Consider the following 21,862-nt stretch of genomic DNA (forward strand, 5'->3'; position numbering starts at 1 on the left):
AATAATAAACCAGAATTAAATAAATTAATTGATTTATTGGCATGGTAGTCTCTGTGGAGGCTGTGGAATGTGTGATGCAGGATTAAAGAACATGCATAGAGATCTGCGTGGGACTGTTTTTTCCATCCCGTACCTGCCCGCTCCCGCAAGTTTATATCCCGCACCCGTACGCTCCCATGATACACCATGTTCACCCGCTCTATGCCTGCAGTGATTTTCTTTAGACCCACTCCCGTTAACTGCAACCCTGCATTGCTTTTTCAAATCGGGCAAAAGCCATACAAAGAGTGTTTTTATTTTTGCTATTATCAGATGACATGTGACATGATGTCCATCTGACTTGCCTGAGATTGATTTCTTAAAACTCAATTGACAATTTGGGGTGGCTGTGGCTCAGATGGTAGAGCAGGTTGGCCACAAATCTTTGGCGGTTCGATTCCTGGCCCACATGACTCCACATGCCAAAGTGTCCTTGGGCAAGGCACTGAAACCCAAGTTGCTCCCAATGGCAGGCTAGCACCTTGCATGGCAGCTCTGCCATAATTGGTGTGTGTGTGTGTGTGTGTGTGTGTGTGTGTGTGTGTGTGTGTGTGTGTGTGTGTGTGTGTGTGTGAGCTTGTATTTATCACTTTGTGGGGACCAAATAAGGATGAGGATGTCCCCATAAGGATGTCCCCATAAGGATAGTAAAACCCGAAATTTTTGACCTTGTGGGGACATTTTGTCGGTCTCCATGAGGAAAACAGCTTATAAATCATACTAAATTATGTTTTTTGAAAATGTAAAAATGCAGAATGTTTTCTGTGAGGGTTAGGTTTAGGGGTAGGGTTAGGTTTAGGGGATAGAATATAAAGTTTGTACATTATAAAAACCATTATGTCTATGGAAAGTCCCCATAAAACATGGAAACACAACATGTGTGTGTGTGTGTGTGTGTGTGTGTGTGTGTGTGTGTGTGTGTGTGTGTGTGTGTGTGTGTGTGTGTGTGAATGGATGAATGAGTCACAGTATAAAGTGCTTTGAAAACTGCTAAGGTTAAAAAAGCGCCATACAAGAGCAGACCATTTACCATTTTTACCATTTACATTTTTCTAGTCCAAATTTCACATCATTTGATGATAGTGTGTCCATGCTTTGCTCTTCCGTTCTTCTAAAGCCCCTTTGATTACATGCATCGCCTACTCTAAATATTGTATGATTTGATGCACATGTTGTGTGCACATTTTTAGGTTGCATTTTCTGTTTATTGTTGTCAAAACTAAATTAGTTGTAAAATATAATTATCATAATTGATTTGTATTTTTGTTGGCATTCATTAATTATTCAAATAAAAAAAGATATCCACATCAGATTTTTCAGGCTCTTCTCTGACCACCCGCTCCCGTTCACAACTCATGGAAGTACCGTCCGCTCCCTGTTTCAACTTGGAAATTTAATCCCACACCGCACAAAATAGAATCTGGTCCCGCTGGTCCTGTTTGAGTTCCACGGGAATACAGACCTCTACTTTAATGTTCAACTAAAATAAATAGAAGCCTAATTTTTTCAGGCATCAGTCAGTGGTGTATTTCCCAAAAGATGACTGTGATAAACCCTTTGTTCTTTGGTTTCCAGAAAAAGTGATTGCAATGTTATTATCTGGTCATCAGCATTAAAAACATTTTTAATAGTTGAATTATCATCTGACTTAACTTTTGCAAGTATATTACATGCATTTGCTTCCAGATCCTGTGGAGTTAGTAAGAAATGTGTCACTCTATTTAAAAATATAGCGTTCTGGCAAACCCTTGTGCCATACTCTTGCTCTAAGCTCATATTTTGACATACATACGGGCTTTGTGTAAAACTTTTAAAGAAATAGTTCACTTAAATGTACTCACTGTTATGCCATCTCAAACTCTCATGACTTTCTTCTGTGGTACAAAAACATATACTGAATATACTGTATTCAATACATACAATGTCAATACAAAGTCAATGTGGGCCAACACTTCCAAGCACTAAAAGGAAATAAAGGCAGCATTCAGGTAATCCAAATGACTCAAGTGTTTTAATCCATGTCTTCTGAAGCAATACAATCAGTTTTGGATGAGAGCAGACCAAAATTTGACTCCTTTTTCACAATAAATCTTGACATCTTCAGTCTCCTTGGCACGATCATTCATTTGTGTTCTGCTGAAAAAAAAAGTCATACAAGTTTGAGACATAAGGCAGAGTAAATGAAGAGAGTGTTATAAGTTTTTGGGTGAACTGTTCCTTTAAATGGCAAATTCACATCAATACCTGCATTGATTTTGATGGTCATTTAGCTTGTATTTCAGGCTTTTAAACATCCTTTACAGATGATGTTGATGTAACATCCATTACTGTGATTGGTTACAGGTAAATGGAATCGATCTGCGGGGTGCCACTCATGAACAGGCAGCAGCTGCACTGAAAGGGGCGGGACAGACGGTAACCATCATCGCCCAATACCGACCAGAGGGTGAGTGTCCATCAGTTCCCCCCTGCCCTAACACTGTCGCTGAGGGTCACGTGACCCTTAATCATGGAGCCACTGAGAGTGCAGAGGTCACCTTTAGCTGCAGGCAGGGCAGAAACGCAACTCACTCGGACATTTTTGGGCCAAGCGCAGCCCGGTGTGCTCTTTTATTTCTACTGACTCTTACAGAATAGCCCATGTACCCTTGGAGTGTTGAGTTGCCATGCTTGATAAATGTCAATTAGAGGTTTGGCTGCTCTGGATTCCAGTGACACTGACTCATACAGATGAGGTCTGATGCATCACTGTAGTCCTGGATTCACAAAGAGAAAACACATTTTCAAATACATGATTTCACTGGCTCATTTTATTTTTAATTTCTTTAGAAATAAGGTGAAGTGTGCAATTTTTCCATTAGAATAATTTCTTCTATCCTACAGATGCAGTTTAATATGCATATATTTAAGTAAGCCATTCAAAGTTTTACTTTCTGTAAGAGTGTAAACACAGTGGCTCAAGAAATGGTGTGAGGTTGGGGCTGGTCTATCAGTTTTGCCAAAAAATGGAAGATGGGGACGGGTCAAAGTGACGTTAGACTTGTTTGATGCTGCTATTTATTAATACTATATTGTATATTATTGTAATATAATATTGTACATTATTATATATGTACACATATTAACCTTCCTATTGCATTCAGGTCATTTTTGACCTGGGAGAGGTCAATAATAATTTTTAAATATCACATAGTTTTTAGTACAGGAACCACATTTTCTGACATCAAAATTAACAAAAATATTTTTGTGTGTGTGCGTGTTTTTGTGATTTACGAGGACAATTTTGTAAGTTACAAACTGGTAATTACAAGGTTATTATGCTATAAATGTGATTTATGAGGACATTTCTAGTGTCCCCATAATTCAAATCGCTTAAAAATCATACTAAACAATGTTTTATTGAAAATGTAAAAATGCAGAAGGTTTTCTGTGAGGGTTAGGTTTAGGGGTTGTGTTAGGTTTAGAGGATAGAATCTATACTTTGTACAGTATAAAAGTCATTATGTCTATGGAAAGTCCTCATAATGATAGGTAGACCAACATGTGTGTGTGTGTGTGTGTTTAAGAGATATAACCATTTAAAACAAATTGTTACATTTTTTGCATTTGCAGGTCAGTTTTCACCCATGCATCAACTGCGGCTTTACACGTGATAATATGCAGATTTCTTCTTTAAATATTTCTTAAAAATGTTGGTAATACTTGCATCTTTCCCATGCTCTCACACACACTTTTTTTTTTGTCTCCAGATGGGACTGCATCTTATCTACAAACACTTACACACACAAGCACATACAGACTCACACATACAAAACCGATATAACAGATGTAACAAGCAACAAATAAAATACAGTAAATCGAAAGGAACTACTGTCTAAAGGGTGTGTGGCAAGAGAAATATTCAAGCTCACAGTCTAATTAAGGCTTGAAAGTGGAAAAGTCCACCTTTTTTCTTTTTTTTTCCTTTTTTTGGCAAAACTGATAGTCCAGCCCCATCCTCATGCCATTTGTTGAGCCAATCAGAATGATCAAATAATGAACCAGCTTGCATCATACTCACACATTAACATTCGGCAGTCCATGCAAGTAAACAGAATAGATTTTGCTTAAAAATATTGAAAAGAAGTATTGATGTTGTATAGTTGTGATGAACAGTTTATTTGATGTTGTTTAGTTAGGCCACGTCCATACTTATACATTTTCATTTGCAAACGCATCTTTTTCTCTCCGTTTTGGCCTTCCGTCCACACTGAGACTGAGCTTTTTGAAAACGCTCTCCCAAGTGGATAAATTTGAAAATGTAGTCTTCACGTTGTAGTGTGGTCAGGGCAAACAGAGATATCTGTAAACAATGATGTATTTGTTGTCATGTGATGCAGTCATTTGATCTATTCAACCAAAACAATCAAGATGGCGGCCCGTGTTATAACTGCGCTGTTGTGCCTGATATTCATAAAGATAAATGTTAGATAAATGCAAAGGCAACGGGAAGTTTACTCGAAATTGGTGTCTGGCCACGGAACACGAGGACAGTTGCGTTTCAGTCTGTACATGCAAAGGCGATTCGCATGCGCAATAAGGGGATTTAAGCGTCTTTAGACGTGTCAGTGTGGATGAGTGTAAACATAAGGAAAACGCTTGAAAGTGGCTGTGTGAAAAGCGTTTCAAAAATGAATACGCCATTTTCAAATGGATCCGGATTAACATAGACGTAGCCTTAGAAAAAGAATATGTTGGCTTTCGCAGATTTTCACAGACTACTGAGGTGTTTTGAGCAGTTATTAATTAAGATTTAATTGGAAATTCATTAAAATTACTATTAATTCTCTGATTAAATATTTATATAAATTTTACATAATGTTATATAAAAAAAGAATGCTACAAAAGTTGATAAAAGAAATATGTCTTCACATATATCACACTGGTTTAGCTGTAGTTAATGTGAAGTAAATATTTAAATGTCAAAGAGTTTCTCAATTTTGTTACAGCATGCTACATAATAACATTTATATTAATTTAACCTGTATGAACAGTTAAGAAGTTACTAATAAATTACAATATGGTTTGAGATAAAAAACCATGGGGTTATGAATTGGTTTATAAGCTTAAATTCCACTGGTTCAAAATTGACCTGCTAATGCAAAAGGTGTATGCAGATTCTGAATGCAACAGAAGGGTAAATGTATACTGTTTCTATATATATCATTTATAAATATTTTTTCACATATCAGCTTAATTTGTAGCAGCAACAATAAGTAAGATATTCGTAAGTTGTACATTTCGTAAATTTGTTTGCAATGTTGTCATTCACATATTTTCAGAAAAGTGTATACAGTCTGGTACATTGACTTCTAGAACTCAGGTTCTGTCAAAGTCAACGAAAATAACATAGATGAGATGAAAAAGACACATCATGAGAATAGTTAGATTATTTCAATTAAAACATTTTGATGAAAATATGATGAGAACACAAAAGGCAAGATGTTAACAATGCATTAGTCAGTAACAGTTTGAGCAAAGTTTTGTCATTTTGCACATTGTTGTCAAATAAATGTAATTTTCATTGACAATAATTTTTTTCCAGAGTAAAACTCACAAAAATTCATGAATATGATTCGACGATATATTGACCAAAAAAAAATATTTTCATCAAAGACTAAAGCTATGTCTAAAACAAACAACTGCATAAAAATGAACACTTGTAGCATGTTGAACTCAGAAGAAAACATGTTGAAAATGCACTATGTGGCATTATGAAAACATTGCTCTTTTTGTTTGAGCCCCACACAACAAGATTGGCTCAACCTATGTTGGAATTTGGGGCGGAACTATCTGTTTGGTTGACCAATGAAATGCAGGGAGAGTGTTCGGGAAATGTGTTTAAAAACCATTTGGTGCAGCTTGTAGTGCAGAAATTGCACACTTCACCTTTAAATAATGGCTACACAGAAAACAAGCTAAGGATATTTTAAACGATCAAATCTTCCATATAACTGTATACTAAACGGTCTATGAGGTGTGCGTAACATGAGCTGCAGTTGTGTGCCCATGTGTATACAGTCTTTAATAAGGTGAGAGAGAGACAGATGCGGCCATGTGGTCAGGTGTGTACTGATATGTCCTCTCTTTTTTCACCCGTCAGAACTTGCCCTGTGCTCTCCACGCCGGGCGCCGCCTCCAACTGCAGGTTTGTGCCATGTGATCAGCTCCCGGGTCAAGAGCAGTACCACACTGACAGACTGCACAGAACTAGACCACATCCAAAGCTCTATAGACTCCAGTACTGTAGTTGCATAATGTTCAGCCCTTTGTTATACATTCCCACAAGGATTTGAGAACTCCAGGAGAGTTGGAAAACTTTGATCTGAAGGCGCTGGCTTCAGGACCAGACCTCTTGAGCTCAGGTTCTGTCTAAGACCTGTTTCACACCGCACATAAAAGCAGCATTTATTTATTTTAGTGTTGGTGTTAAAAGGTTACAGAATTAAGTCTTAGCAGAACGGTGCTGTGTAGCAGGAGTGTAGCAGAAGCATAAAAGTAGCGTTTCGGTGCTGAGATGGTCTTTGACAAAGACGGGATGAACTAAATGATTTTAGTTAATGAAACACTGACAAAAATATGAGAAAGAATACTGCAAGATATTAACAATGCACAATCTAGTCTGAAAAAGTTCAAAAAACGTTTTTGACAATTTGCACATTATTGTCAACTAAAACATTAGAATTGATGTGAATATATGAATATACTTCAAATCCATAAATGTATTAAAATATATTAATACATAAAAATGTTATATACTGTATTAGATAGAATAAGGCTGACAAATTAATTAATGTGACATGACAAAATATTGACTAAATTTAAAGGGCGTTTTCGTCAAAAGACTAAAACAAAGAACTGTGTAAAAATGAACACTGGATATATGCTGAAAACATGTTGATCCAATCTTTTGCAAAATAGGCTTTTATGAAGCAATACTGGAGTGATCTTGCCCCATGTTTGACAAAGACAAAGTCTATTGGGCTTGGTGCAAATTATTTAATATTCATACATTTTATTAAGTTATACTATTGCATATTATTCCATAACATATTTTAGTTGACAAAAATTTGCAAAATGACCATTTTGGTTTTTTACATTTTTCAGTATAGAGATACAGATCTATTAGGTATTAGAGATTCTGCCATTGTGAAAGCACGTAGCGAGCCTGATGTTGTAGTTGCTCTGCGGTGTGAATCAGGTCTAACTCTGTGCAGTCTGGCTGTAGAATGTGGTCTCATTCTTGCCTCAGTGGCAGCTCTGACCATGAACCTCTTGATCAGGGGACGGGACAGAGAGAGACCTTGCTCTCCTGATAATCCTGTGTGAACCTTTCTGTTTCCCCTGCCTGCTGCCTCACTTAATGAATTTCTCGGCTCCTGTTTTTGTGAGTGTGTTTGGCTTTAACCCACCCGTTAAACACAAGACGGCTGCTATAGAGTACTGTGCATACACAGACAGACGTTACAAATGAATCCTTGGGGATACTACATATATTTATTCATTTAATAGTTTTTATGCAAAGGAACTTACAAATGAGGAAAAATACAAACACGAGCAATTAATCATAAATATTAGATTTTGATGTAATATTTATAACTGAGCACTAAGGGAATGATTCAGATTAATTACACATTTCAATATAGAACAGTGTGTATTATATTTTATAGAGTTACTTGAAAAAAAAATTATTTAAAGAGTTTATTTAATATTTTAGCCTAGTCTTTAGAAAGCATTAAAGACCCATTAAAAACCCCAGAAAGTACAGTTTTATTTCCAGTGTTGAAAAATGTCCTACTGATACTGGAATTAGTCAATAGGCTATGATCCATGATTTGATGCTGTTGTTAATCGGAGGCAAGTGGTATTAGAGGGAGGAGACATACTCATTTTATTGAAACAAAATTTGAATCCAAATTGCAACAGCATCCGTAGTGCACCAGTACTCTCACAACACACTAGAAATTGTTGGTGAGAAGAGAGTAGAGTTATAGAGCCAATTTATGGATGGGGATTATTAGAAGGCCATGATTGAGAAGGGCCAATGGGGGGAATTTGGCCAGGTCTACACCTTTCTTCGTCTTTCTTTTTCGAGACAGGACCTCGGTTTAACGTCTCATCCGAAGGATGGTAAAGTAGCATGAAATGGCACTTTTCCACAACACGTTGCGGTTCGACTCAACTGTACTCGCTTTACTTTTCTGAGCTTGCTTTTCCACTGCTGTTTAGTTCCCGCCTCAACGTGGGTGGGATTATAGGCTGATCGCCATAGTTGCGCCGCCTCTTCTGCCGTGACATCATCTTAAACGTGACAATAAACAATAACATGACGCTAGCTGTTGTGCTGCATAAAGCAGTTGTTGCATGGTGATTTTACACAAGTGTAACAGTTAAGTTGGCCTGGTTGTTTTAGAATTAAGCTTTCCAGTAGCTGGTCAACTAAATAAAGTGAAGCTTTCAAGCAGAGTATAGAGTTAACGTAACAAAACATATCATCCTCCATTGTGGACTCCAGCCGTGGATGAGAGTCCATTTGGTCAAACCAATTCCACTTTTCATTGATGGTTTTGTAGTCACTTTTAAGTTTTTTTTTAACTTTTCCGTACACTGTTGGTAGGTCCGGAGGTAGCCATGTCTCAGCTGTGCGGCCAACAGCTGAGACACTTCCTGAAATACTTTTTCGTTTCGTTTGTCACTAACGGGAGGAACGTCTGCTCCTCGTTTATTGACACTGCACGATTTTGCACACAGCCATTTCTTTTTACAATTCGAAAGTCACGTGAACAAATGATACTGCTATTGCTGTAGCTAACTTTAAAACTAGCGAGTTGATGTCCCGTGTCGAAAATCCAGTGACGCTGGTAGTGACGATTCTCTCTGACCAATCAGTGATCTGCAGGGATTTGACGTCACATTTCGTGCTCGCTTGGAACCTCGACTGAGGTGGTACTAAAAAAAGTACCTGGTACTATCAACAGTGGAAAACCCCCAAAAAGCTAACAGAGTCGAGTCGATTTGCACCGTGCAGTGGAAAAGCCCCATAAATGGCATCATAGCTAACAGACATGGATTAAAGCAAAAAATCTCCAATTTTAAATTACATGGGATTTTTCGTTTTATGTATTTTACAAATGAACTGGGTGGGGTCAGGGTCAGTTGCCATGCCTGTCTTTCTGCACTGCTCGCTGTCTCAGCCCCTCACCTCCTTTTCCTCCTTTGCCTTTCTCCTGATCTTAACGCTTACTGCTGCCCCCTGCTAAAAACCAACACCCCCTTCCAAAACACACACAACAAACTTGCAATATGGTTGCATGTTAGACCACTTACACAAACACACTCTACTTCTGGTCCTCTGCAATATTCTAAAGTGTACACTCAATGCAGCAGAATGTTGCAGATATATAAATGGCATCACACTCAAGAAATTCTAAATAAATGTCTTTAATACTTACACTTGAGTCTATTAAATCATATAATATTACACTTGAGTCTATTAAATCATATTGAGTGTAATGTGATTATGTATCTTTAAATTAGAAAAGCAGACATAACATAATATAACACATGCCCTGTGATATTACGAAAAGCATTTTTTTCTGGCATATAATTGATACATAATGGTTTCTTATAGTAGCCAAATGTCTTTGTTATACTATATGATCCTCTGCTATTCTTCATCAGTCTGGGGTTCATATTTCTCTTTAAGATAGCATAGGTCAGCTCTAATCACACTGAGCTTGCTAAGACTGTACATTATTCATGTTAACCTCTGTTTTATCATTGTAATGACTGTAGAGCAGGTTGATCCCATTTTAGCCAATCACAGTCTAGCAATTAATACACATAATAATACGTTTATTTTATATAGCGCCTTTCTTCAAACTCAAGGTTGCTTTACAGGATGAGAGTAAACAACAAAATAAATAAAATAATAATAATAATAAATACATTTTAAGAGTCAGAGAAGCATAGGTCAAAGAGATTGATTTTGAAATCGTGTATGGAGGTGTGATCACGGAGGGACTGAGGAATAGAGTTCCAAAGCAAAGGGGCAAGTGTTCAAAAAGCCCTACCACCTAGTGAAGTCAGCTTGCAGTGTGGAATGAATAATAGGCCCAAATCAGTTGACCTGAGTGAGTGGGATGGTGTGCATTATGGCAGACGAGATCAGTGATGTATGAGGGGGCAAGACCATGTAAAGCTTTGAATGTTGTATGTTGTACTCATCTATAATTTATCAGAAAATGAGATCCTATATAGATGAGTTAGATATAGAGACATAGACCCCGTTTTCACCTGATATTAAGAACACATGTCAGACGAGACACGTCGCTGTTTACACCAGGTCACTTAAATGCGTGATCTTGTGTTCGGATTTCGAAGGGAGGGTCTATGATTCATGACGACATACCCTAGTACATCAATCGCTTTATCAGTGTGTTACTGCATAAATATAAACCACAAAAAAAGTCATAAGTCAAAGAAATCTGTTTCTCCCAGATGCAGCTGAAATATTGATTTCATGGGGTCTTTAAGGTACCGATCTCCTTCTGGCAAGAGCTTAGAGGGGCTGAAGTTTTATGGAGTACACTGACACAGAAGAATCATTTTGGCTTGTTAGCAGCTAAGTATTCCCCATAAAAAATAAAGACTTGAAGCTTACTATAGCAGATGGAGGAGGTGAGAATGCTTTTTATTCAGATGGCTGCAGGAGAAAGAGCTGTCAGAGGTTTCTGGAACAGGGAGATGTCCTTTCCTGCAGCTCCAGGAGAGTTTTGATATTCTGTTCTCTTCCAGAATCAGCCTTTACATTATTTCCTGCATTATGGCTTAGTAGGATGATAATATTAAACCTTTGTTGGGGCTATTGTTACTCCAGAGTAATCGATTCACTTGCCATTAATATTTTATCGTAATGGTAATTTCCTCAGTTTGTGATATAGCTGTGTATCCACAATACAAAACTGTTTAGTATAGATGCAACTGAGGTGCTTTCACAATGCATTCTCTATAGTCAGCATTATGAGTATTTAGTCATAGAGCCGTGGTTCCAGCTCGGCTGCTCATTTCTCTATGGCTCAATCCGATTCCCTTGATGGTCTCAGGATTGATTCTGGGGAGGTAGAGCTCATTAAGTTCTGGAGGTAAATGCAAGCTTGCACTTTCTGCAGGGGTGTTGATGGACTGCTGAGATTGGCTTTCCAAAGGGTGCAATAAGACTTCCTTGCTGGGTAGCAACACAAGGAAAATCAATTCCTAAAATACTTAAACAGCAGAAGCTTCATACCCATTCAAACTGGTCCCTCAAATTTTTTAAGTCAAATGGATTTCAAAAGCATCTTCCAAAAAAGAAAAAAAGTATATTTGCATAATTATTGCTGAAAAAAAAAAAGATTGTTTTCGAAAAATAAAGCATATGGCTAAATTCTGTCAGTCCAAGCAAGTCGCATCTTTCAGTAGCTGTACCTCTAGATTATTCTGCCTTAAACCTTGTCCTAAACGGACACGATGTGATAAGATTCCAGCGACAAGTAATCTGTCTGTCCACCCCAGGCGTGACGTCCTAGAAGTAGAAACCATTCAAAAATAGAAAGCCCTGTAACTCATCACGTGTCACTGTTGCGTTTTGTTAGAACGAAAACTCTGTTTTGGTGTCACGTCTGTTTAGGACACTGTGTTATACTTATATAAAGAACTACGAACTAGTTCAAAAGTTTGGTCAAATCTTATGCACCGAGTCAAAACAGCCACTGGTGGTCAACAACTAGGCACAGTAGAATGGAGCACAATACACGAAGCTCAAGACCCTTTTTAAAAGATTAACTTTTTAACTTGACATGGGGTCATAAAAACGTGCTGCGCATTGTGTCACGCTAAAATAAAATAACAAAAATAAATAAACAAAAAAGAGAGATGTGTCACAATGGTCAAAATGTCCATATTGCACATTTACACACGTCAACAATTTAAAAAAATAGCACAGGCAGATGCAATAACACATCCTTTGTGAACACCCCTGTAACACATAGTAAATCAAACACTTTCATTTCAGAAGATAAAGGAAAATTCGTTTTTTGATAATATTAATCTAAAGCAGAGGGATTTTGCATCTGATGCATGTGATGCAAATCGTCTGGATAGATATAAAGGTCACTACATATATACCACTATATCATTAGACAGAACAGGTAGAGTGAAGGTAGGGAAATGGACAGAGAGATCATTTAACCATGGTCGGACAGCATTGAATAGCTTGTGTACCATCTCTGGGAAACCCAATTACACCTGATTTTATCAGAGTGCCCTCAGGTACACCATACACTTCCTGAACCCTGGTAATGACTGGCAGAGCACATGGTAATAGGTTATACACAGAAACACACACACAGAGACACACATGTTGACCTCCCATCAGAGAAAGAATTGCAGTATTTAGTTTCTTGCTTTCAGCGGTATCACTACAAAAGTACGGTAATGGCTGTCCCTCAGTGCTATCTGACTGAAAATTGTGCTCTCTCAAAACAGACAACAGTTTTTAGCTGGTATTTTGAAATGGAGAACAACGGGCCTTGTAAAGGCTGAGATTTTTATATTTGTGTGTATGTGTGCTTGTGTATGTGATTCTGTTAGTGTGGCATTCTGGTAGACAGGATTGAGACCACTGGTGGGGACATTATGACATCACCAGCATGTATACACTAAACTCAATAGACAGCCAATGACAGTCCAAGAACACCCGAGGGAACCCTGTAGGCAGGGTTTGTCAGATTTAGCTCACCTTTGGGGATGATTTTGTTCTTAATCTAAATCTAAGTACATATATAAAAAAGCTGATAAAAAAGAACAGAGACTGCTACTAATGACAGAATTATTAATAAACCTGCCTTTTGATGCATTAACCATTTAATAGTCTGCAGTTCGCATAAATATGCAATCCCTGGTAAAACTTTGTTTCAATCACAAAGTGTATTGCCTAATGTTTGTGTGTGTGTAGTGTGTGTGTGTGTGTGTGTGTGTGTGTGTGTGTGTGTGTGTGTGTGTATTTATCACTTTGTGGGGACCAAATGTCCCCATAAGGATAGTAAAACCCAAAATTTTTGACCTTGTGGGGACATTTTGTCGGTTCCCATGAGGAAAACAGCTTATAAATCATACTAAATTATGTTTTTTGAAAATGTAAAAATGCAGAACGTTTTCTGTGAGGGTTAGGTTTAGGGGTAGGGTTAGGTTTAGGGGATAGAATATAAAGTTTGTACAGTATAAAAACCATTATGTCTATGGAAAGTCCCCATAAAACATGGAAACACAACATGTGTGTGTGTGTGTGTGTGTGAACATGCAGTCTCTGGTTGGGGACTCAAATGGTCATTAATCATTTGGCTGGATACCCAAAGCTCTATGAATGATTCATATTTTACTGTAATATTTCCTGTCTGATTTATGACTAACCTCCATGCTACTCACTTCTCATTCTTTTTTATGAACCCCAAACATCTAAAGAGGTTTCAGAGAGAATGAATCTTTTTGGAGAGTCTCCACATACACTTGATACATTGTTCTGACAGATCTGACCACATTCATGCAGTACTGTAGTTTTGTGGTGCTGCTAATTTAAAGGGCAACATTCACAGAGTGGGATTTTAGAGACTAATTTATAATTGTGTTCTGGCTGTTGTGTCATGGACTGTGGAAATACTGGAATGGTTTAATTAGTTTAACCTTCTGATAAGCATTTGTAAGGTCACACAAGGTTATTTCTCTATGGGGAACAATCATAATGGTGTTGTCATAAATTTTAGTGCCATCACGTTATGCATGGTTTTTGTTGGGAGTGGTGCTTGCTAAGACAAGCATCACTATTACTTTTGCTCATACTGATGGTTTACTGTGGGCAGGTGGTTTTTCGAAACTCCTAACCCTAAGTATTAAACTTCGGCATGTAATGCACTATTTGTGCTACGGACATGAATGATCCAGAATATGTATCCAGAATATGATCGAGACTTAGAGGCTGGCTTTTAACAACCACCTAGCAACCACCTAGAAAATGCATGACAACTCCCTGACAAGGACACAGAACGTGCTTGCATTGAGGCGGATAGTTTTGCACTTGCAAGCACTGCTCACAGGTCTTCTGAAGTAAATTTGAATCAGGGAGAGTACTATGATGTGGACTTTGTGGGGTTCTGGATGAGGTTCGTACGACCCGGTAGAGGGGAGAACAGGTCCGCAAATTCTAGTTGCAACTTGGCAACCCCTGCGAGCTGATACGGTGAGAGGTGGTCCCCACAAGTGACCGGAGTGTTATGAATAGGTTTTGTGTTTACCTCCAGCCCGAGCTCCGCCCTCTTCGGAACTACCATAGCCAACATCACAGGAACCGCCTCCCTCCATATTTTCAGGAGGTTGAGGTGATATATTTGACGTGTGCCCCCTCTATCGGGTCGTACGAACCTCATCCAGTTCACTCCCAGACTCTCTCTCTCAAGTGTTGGTGGCATGGGTCTTTTATCCACTCTCCCCGTGCTCACTGGAATTAGAGACAGGTGTTAGACATAATTTAGCTCAGGTATAAGTGCCCTTACCGCTTCCCTCTCTCCGGACGGGCACTTGACCACACCTCCGCTGCCACAGGGCATTTTTATTTTTAGGGTGGAACTTTTTATCTCTTTGTCAGACCTGGGGGTGCTCTTCCTTGGTAATTTTGCTTGGGTTGGTCCCCCCTTGAACATGCTTTGGGCCTGGTTCTGGCCACATTAAAGAAGTTTCAAGGAGGCACAAGGAAAATCTCTGTGAGTGGAAGAAAACAATGGCGGTGAATGGAAAAACACCTGAGAAACGATATAAAGAAAAACATCAAAAATTCCTTTTGATCCATGCCAAGTTCCAGGAAAAGTTAATATAGGTCTGAAGACAGCACAAATATTGCCAAATTGAACTTTCCATATGGCAGTGGATCAGATGTGTGACTGGCGGGTACACACGGCCACCGGTACATCACCGTAAACATCTCTCAAATGTTTTCGTGTAATTTTCTGGTATGATTTAGTCACAGTATTAAAAAATGTCTGTGATAATCCCATCTGTATGAATGTAAGAGCTGTTTTTAATTCATGAAGAAGGCCTTTGGTCACATCCCACAATGCAGAACATTAAAGGTATATGGAATTTTGGTCACAAACATGGTGGCTCGGTCATACAGTGACATCATGTGACAGGTCAATAGGTGAGCTATATTGTGCTTGGATTCGCCAGTGAGACACCCATCGAGTACTGTTATAGGCATATAAGCTGATACTTGTGTGGGACACACAGTCACTGGCTGAAAAGTTAAACATGTCATGCATGACCATCTTAACCTGGTCTTGAGAATCACGTAACTATAGCTTAATTTTTTACTAAATTAATTTTACATGGCTCGTTGTATGGACCATATTCTTGTGGTTTCCTGGTGAAGTGAACACTATAGGTACTACAACAACCATGACTTTTACTCACTTTCACACAAATCACAAGTAAAACAGCAGATTATCGGTTCATAAACTATGACAACAAAACACTTTCACAACAGTGCATGACATGTAAGAAGATGCATTTTTACGATTGCATTACATTACCAACTATGTTATAAAATAATGTTATGAAATCCTGCAGCGCCCACAAGGTCCCCCTGCTCAAGAAACCACATGTACAGGCCCGTCTGAAGTTTGCCAATGAACATCTGAATGATTCAGAGGAGAACTGGGTGAAAGTGTTGTGGTCAGTTGAGACCAAAATCGAGCTCTTTGGCATCAACTCAACTCGCCGTGTTTGGAGGTGGAGGAATGCTGTCTATGACCCCAAGAACACCATCCTCACCGTCAAACATGGAGGTGGAAACATTATGCTTTGGGGGTGTTTTTCTGCTAAGGGGAGAAGGACAACTTCACTGCATCAAAGGGACGATGGACGGGGCCATGTACTGTCAAATCTTGGCTGAGAACCTCCTTCCCTAAGCCAGGGCATTGAAAATGGGTCGTGGATGGGTATTCCAGCAATGACCCAAAACACACGGCCAAAGCAACAAAGGAGTGGCTCAAGAAGAAGCACATTAAGGTCCTGGAGTGGCCTAGCCAGTCTCCAGACCTTAATCCCATAGAAAATCTGTGGAGGAATCTGAAGGTTCGAGTTGCCAAACATCAGCCTTGAAACCTTATTGACTTGGAGAAGATTTGCAAAGAGGAGTGGGACAAAATCCCTCCTGAGATGTGCGCAAACCTGGTGGCCAACTACAAGAAACATCTGACCTCTGTGATTGCCAACAAGAGTTTTGCCACCAAGTACTATGTCATGTTTTGCAGAGGGGTCAAATTAAATGCAATTCAATTTATAACATTTTTGACATGCGTTTTTCTGGATTTTTTTTGTTGTTATTCTGTCTCTCACAGTTCAAATTAACCTACCATTAAATTATAGACTGATCATTTGTTTGTCAGTGGGCAAACGTACAATATCAGCAGGGGATCAAATTATTTTTTCCCTCACTGTAGATACTTGTCTACATGTATCCACCTGCATTTTCACAATGTCATTTTCTGTTGTTCAGGGATTGATATGCACTTTTCACATCAAATTACGTTCATCTCTGGGAGACAGAATGCATCTCCTTCCTGAGTGGTATGATGGCCGCGTGGTCCCATAGTGTTTATACTTGCATTCTATTGTTTTTACATATGAACTTGGTACCTTCAGGCATTTGGAAATTGCTCCCAAGGATGAACCAGACTTGTAGCGGTCCACAATCTGAGATCTTGGCTGATTACATCCACAGGCACACCTCCAATTGACTCCAATTAGCCAATTAGCCTTTCAGAAGCTAATTGGCTAATTGCCTAAAGGCTTGACATAATTTTCCAAGCTGCTTAAAGGCACAGTTAACTTAGTTTATGTAAACATCTGACCCACTGGAATTGTGATATAGTCAATTAAAAGTGAATCTGTATGTAAACAATTGTTGGAAAAATGACTCCAAATGACTGAAATTCCAAAACGATTTGCTAAAACTAATTTGCTAATATGAAAGCTGTGGAGTGGTTAAAAAAATAGTTTTAATGACTTCAACCTAAGCATATGTAATCTTCTATATTTACCTCTGTTGTTTTTATATTTATTTAATTATATTTTCTCTTACCTAAACCTAACCCTAAAACATTTTTAGGGCACACACACACACACACACAATCATGCCCCTATTTACACTAAACCATAAAGGCAGCATGTCACTATTAGCCTAGCAATCACACACAAACACACACTCTGTCACATCAATACAAGCTAGATTGTCTTGACTATCACTCACCATTGTTTGTTTTTTCCTATCTTGGTGCTACAGTGTGTAGCTAGGTTTAGTCTAGCCAAAAGGCTTTACAGATGACATTGGCTTTATTTACAGCCCCGTTCCCCTGGAAATGTCACATTGCCTCATCTCTAGGTCACACATGGTGATTTACCTGCTGGCACAGTGCTTCTCTTTTCCTCTGCTGCAGATGGAGCTGTTTTAGAAGAATGAGTCACCGCACAGCAGCTAATGAAATAAAACAAGCTGTCCTGTAATACCAGAGACAGCACTTCAATGTAGACCTACACAAGTGTGTGTGGATGAGTGATGCACAGGGACGGCTGTCATCCCGGCTGCAACCAGCTGCCGCAGAAATAAAAAAACAAAATTAATAAAGCGCAAACTCAACCAAATTGGTGAATCATGACAGATGATTTGAATGCAACTGTTATAACTGTGCATAGCTCAAAATGTTTGAATGTATGCCTGCTGTACACTGTACATTTTTGTAATCGCTCTCTCTTTCTGGATGTGTGGTAATCCATCATCCCAAACAGCCTGTAATCTTTCTTAAATTTCTCTGCTTTAAATATAGCTCTGAGACAGACAGAGGTAGGAAGCTTTTCATCTGTCTGGAATCTGCAGCAGATTTTGTAACCGTTTTGAGCATCAGAGGAAGAACACTTGGGAATTACAATTCAAACAGGGACTTTAGGGATATTTGAATAGATAGATAGATAGATAGATCGATCATTCCAAATTCTGCAATCAAATGTCAGTGTGAGAATGAAATGTGAGTTTCAATCCAATCTCAAATATTTCATATTATCAAATTCTTCCAAATGATCTGTGCTTTGCTATCCACGTTTATTCTATAGGTTTACATTCTTACTGTGTCTGTGTACTTGTGTCTTATTCCTCATAAGGAGTTTTAGGAGAATCATATCTGACAAAGAACATTGTCCTCTGGAAGACTCTCGCTTCACACCTGTAACCGTCCTTATTTACCTTTCCATCTGACTCCAGGTCAGCAGTTAATAATCAGTCAATCACATCTCATATCACCAGCATTTTGTGCATACAGGTGCTTACTTCAAGAGCTTGCTATTTGTGTGCACAAATGCCCTTCATATGCTTGTGAAATCCACATGCTTTGAAGGAGAGCTAAAATATTTTCAAGCTAAAATATTTGCAGGATTTGTGGTTTGTTTACCTTTAAGTGAGCTAATGCGCTGCAGATTGAAAATACAAAGCCGACGTCAAGAGAGAAAATCCAGCATGGCTTTTGATCTGGATTACTTTATGGGGAGGAAGAGCTGTAAGACACAAACTCCACCCACTCAAGAGTTTAGCCAATAGAAGCTGGTCTGGAGGAGAGTGTGTGTGAGAGAGAGGAGAGGACATGGTAGAGTGGCAGTCTTTGCTTGTGTGTTGGGAGCGGTCAATCTCTCACGCTGCTGCAGTCTACGAGCATCTTCAAGAGTGAGACTATTTTATTCTCTTGCATTTCTTTTCATTACGCCCATCATCCTTTTCAGTTTTTATGCTGTTTTGCTGATTCCTTTTTGTTCTAGGAAGAGTGTGTTTGCAAGTACATGTGAGTGCGTGTGTGTGTGTGTGTGTGTGTGTGTGTGTGTGTGTGTGTGTGTGTGTTTGTTGAAAGTGTTGTTGTTTTTTTGTTGTTTTTTAGAAGGTTCAGTGTTAGATTTTGTTGGGATTGCATGGATGTTTTACTTTTGAAAAGTCCATTTTATGTTCAAACTTAGGGAGTTATTTATTTTTTATTTAACATTTAATTTAGAATTTCGTTGGTGTGACTGAATGTAATCTGGTTGATTCAATCCTATCGAATATTGTTTTTGACTTGAGTATAAGCAGTTCATTTAAATTTCACCACATACCAATTTTTTAAGTGACCGTACAATTGTTTTACTGTGTGCCAGATATGTCATTTTATATTGCTGCCTTGAGGGACAATTTCCCTGATGAATAGTTAATCTCTACACTTTGAGACAACTTTTTCCAATCTTTATTCAGAAAAGGAAATCAAATATTTCTTTGATATTTCCGAATGTCAGATGATGTAGGCTCGGCAGTCTCTTTTCATTTCAGTGGATTTGTTCGGGCTGAGCGCTTTTGTTGCCTCTGGTCTGGATTGTTTTGGGTTTTCGAGTTTTTCCTCCGTCTGAGCTCTGCACCATCTGAGGATTTTTAATCTGTTCCTCTCTCTTTCTATTTTTGTCTCTCTTTTTCTCTCTCTCTCTCTGGAGAAGCAGTGTTTTTTGTTTAGTGAGCGGTTTCATTTTTTATTGTTAAGTGTTTTCTCTTTCTTGGAATAACATTGAGCCCATCAGAGACAGAGAGGTAGAGCTTAGTTTCCAGAGGTGGGAGTGATTTGATGATTTTGTATACATGGAGGAATGCTGATATATTTGCGGGTGCATTTCTCCATAAAACTTCTTTATGCTTTTAATGCACACAGCTGTTTATATGTTCACTGTAATTGTCCATGTTCTCCCTCTTCCAGCCTGCAGCCTAATGACAAAATGTACTTGTCATTTGACCTTTTGAGATTCTCGCAAGGGCAGGCAGGCTTTCAAATCAGCCTTTTTCCTCAAATGAACCTTTGAGGATTCTCATGCCCATCTCCAACTTAGTCATATGTTAATTAGTGTTTAATCTGAATGCACAATATATCGGTTCCATATCAGTTATTGGCTTATTTTTGTGATTTTGTGATTTATCGGTCAACATTGGCCAATAATTGATATTTAATTTGTAACTTTTTTTTTCTTCTATTTTTAGATTTATATAACTTTTGCCATAATCTTTGCCTGATTATAAATATTTCAAGCCCATGTTTGTTATCAGCTGATATTTTAATTTATCAGTTGATATTAGCCAATATTGGATATTTAATTGTTAATGCTCTTTTCCCTTGTATTTTTCAAATTTAAATCGAATTAATTAATTGACATGACAAATAATTAATCAAATGAATCAATATTTGCCAAGAAAAGCCTTAAACTCAATATAGCATTATATTTCAGATTGAAATATATTGAACTTTTGTGGTACATGAGTAAAGCATTGATTAAACAACACAAAAAGTGGCTTTAGAAATCAATATACTATTGTTTGTTTTATTAATTGAACAAGCAGTCCACAGCAGTACATTTTGCATTTGACTTAACTGGCCATGAACGTCACTTTTTTAGGACACTGTCAAGTCAAAAGTAGTAGAAACATACAAATCATGTCTCAATACCTCTGCTTGGTCCAGCTGTTTAGGTTTGTTGGGGAGCACTGATTGCACCCTAATGACGCAGCTCATAAAAACACGAAGTTGCACGTAGGAAAAAAAAAGCTGGTAGGAAAATACGTACTTTTATTATGGACTTCAGTCATGATTAATTGCTTTATTTCTTTTAAAGTTATATTTTTTATATAATCACACTAATTTAACCCATTAAATCAACACCCCTAGTTTTAGATTTATATGACTTTTGCTGTCATCTATCTCTAGCCTAATTGTTAAAAACAATAAAAATGTAAAAACACAAATGTAAACTTGTTTTTGTTTTTTTTAATGAGCATCCATACTGCACACTGCACATTATGATATTGTGATGCCTAAATTCACCTGTAGCATTTTAAGCTATTCATTTTAGATAAAATTTTAAATCGAAACAAAGGCAGGCCAATTGAAATATGAAGGTAAAAAGGAACGAAAGCTGCTGCAACATCATGCCCAGGTCGAATAAGTAGATGCCCTGATTGGGCCATCATGCTGGTGTGGTTGATCTGACGGTGATCAGACTGGGCTGTGGGGCTTTTGCTGAGTGCTCAGGTTTAGTGTGTGTGTGTGTGTGTGTGTGTGTGTGTGTGTGTGTGTGTGTGTGTGTGTGTGTGTGTGTGTGTGTGTGTGTGCTGGTCTCAGCAGTGGCCAGAGCAGATGTAGTTCTTTGCTGAAACAGGGCTGAGGTGTGTAGCAACCTCAACAATCTGCCATGCTGTTCAGTGAATTACCTGCTGAAAGAGCTTGTATCCTGTGTGAAGCTCATGAGTCTGAGATTTTGTCTCAATGCATTCCTTTGAAAAGTTCTGCATCTGTGGTTTAGAGGATTCTAAGGTCAGCTGTACTCAAAACATTTTATTTTAGATTTGTATTATTCTCTGAGAAATACACATGCAAGAAAAAGTATGTGGACCTGGATTTCTAAATGCATTGGTTAAAAAATGGAATCTAATAAATTACTGGAAATGTTTGGGGGAGGTTATTGCTGCCTAACAAGGGTCAATGAGATATTAAATCAGTTATTAAAGAGTTTGTATCCTTTTTTTTTACATGGTGTATTTAATAAAGACATGGAAACAGTGCTTGTCTATTGTTGTTGACAGTATTTGTCTATTTACTTAGTTGAAGATTAGATTGCATTTTATGATCAATTTATGCAGAAATCCAGG

The 21,862-nt window shown here is 38.2% G+C and overlaps 1 protein-coding gene across 1 annotated transcript in view; it reads left to right on the top strand.

Annotated features, from left to right (window-relative positions):
* The window catches only part of dlg2 (discs, large homolog 2 (Drosophila)), a 320,093-nt gene that overhangs the window by 267,078 nt on the left and 31,153 nt on the right, over window positions 1–21,862 (top strand). The window contains exons 17-18 of the mRNA XM_052115808.1: window positions 2,383–2,485; window positions 6,182–6,226. Coding sequence (XP_051971768.1) covers window positions 2,383–2,485; window positions 6,182–6,226 — 148 coding nt within the window. The remainder of the gene's footprint in view (window positions 1–2,382; window positions 2,486–6,181; window positions 6,227–21,862) is intronic.

The sequence above is a fragment of the Xyrauchen texanus genome, chromosome 43 (genome assembly GCF_025860055.1).
Source record: "Xyrauchen texanus isolate HMW12.3.18 chromosome 43, RBS_HiC_50CHRs, whole genome shotgun sequence".
NCBI classification, from domain to species: Eukaryota; Metazoa; Chordata; class Actinopteri; order Cypriniformes; family Catostomidae; genus Xyrauchen; species Xyrauchen texanus.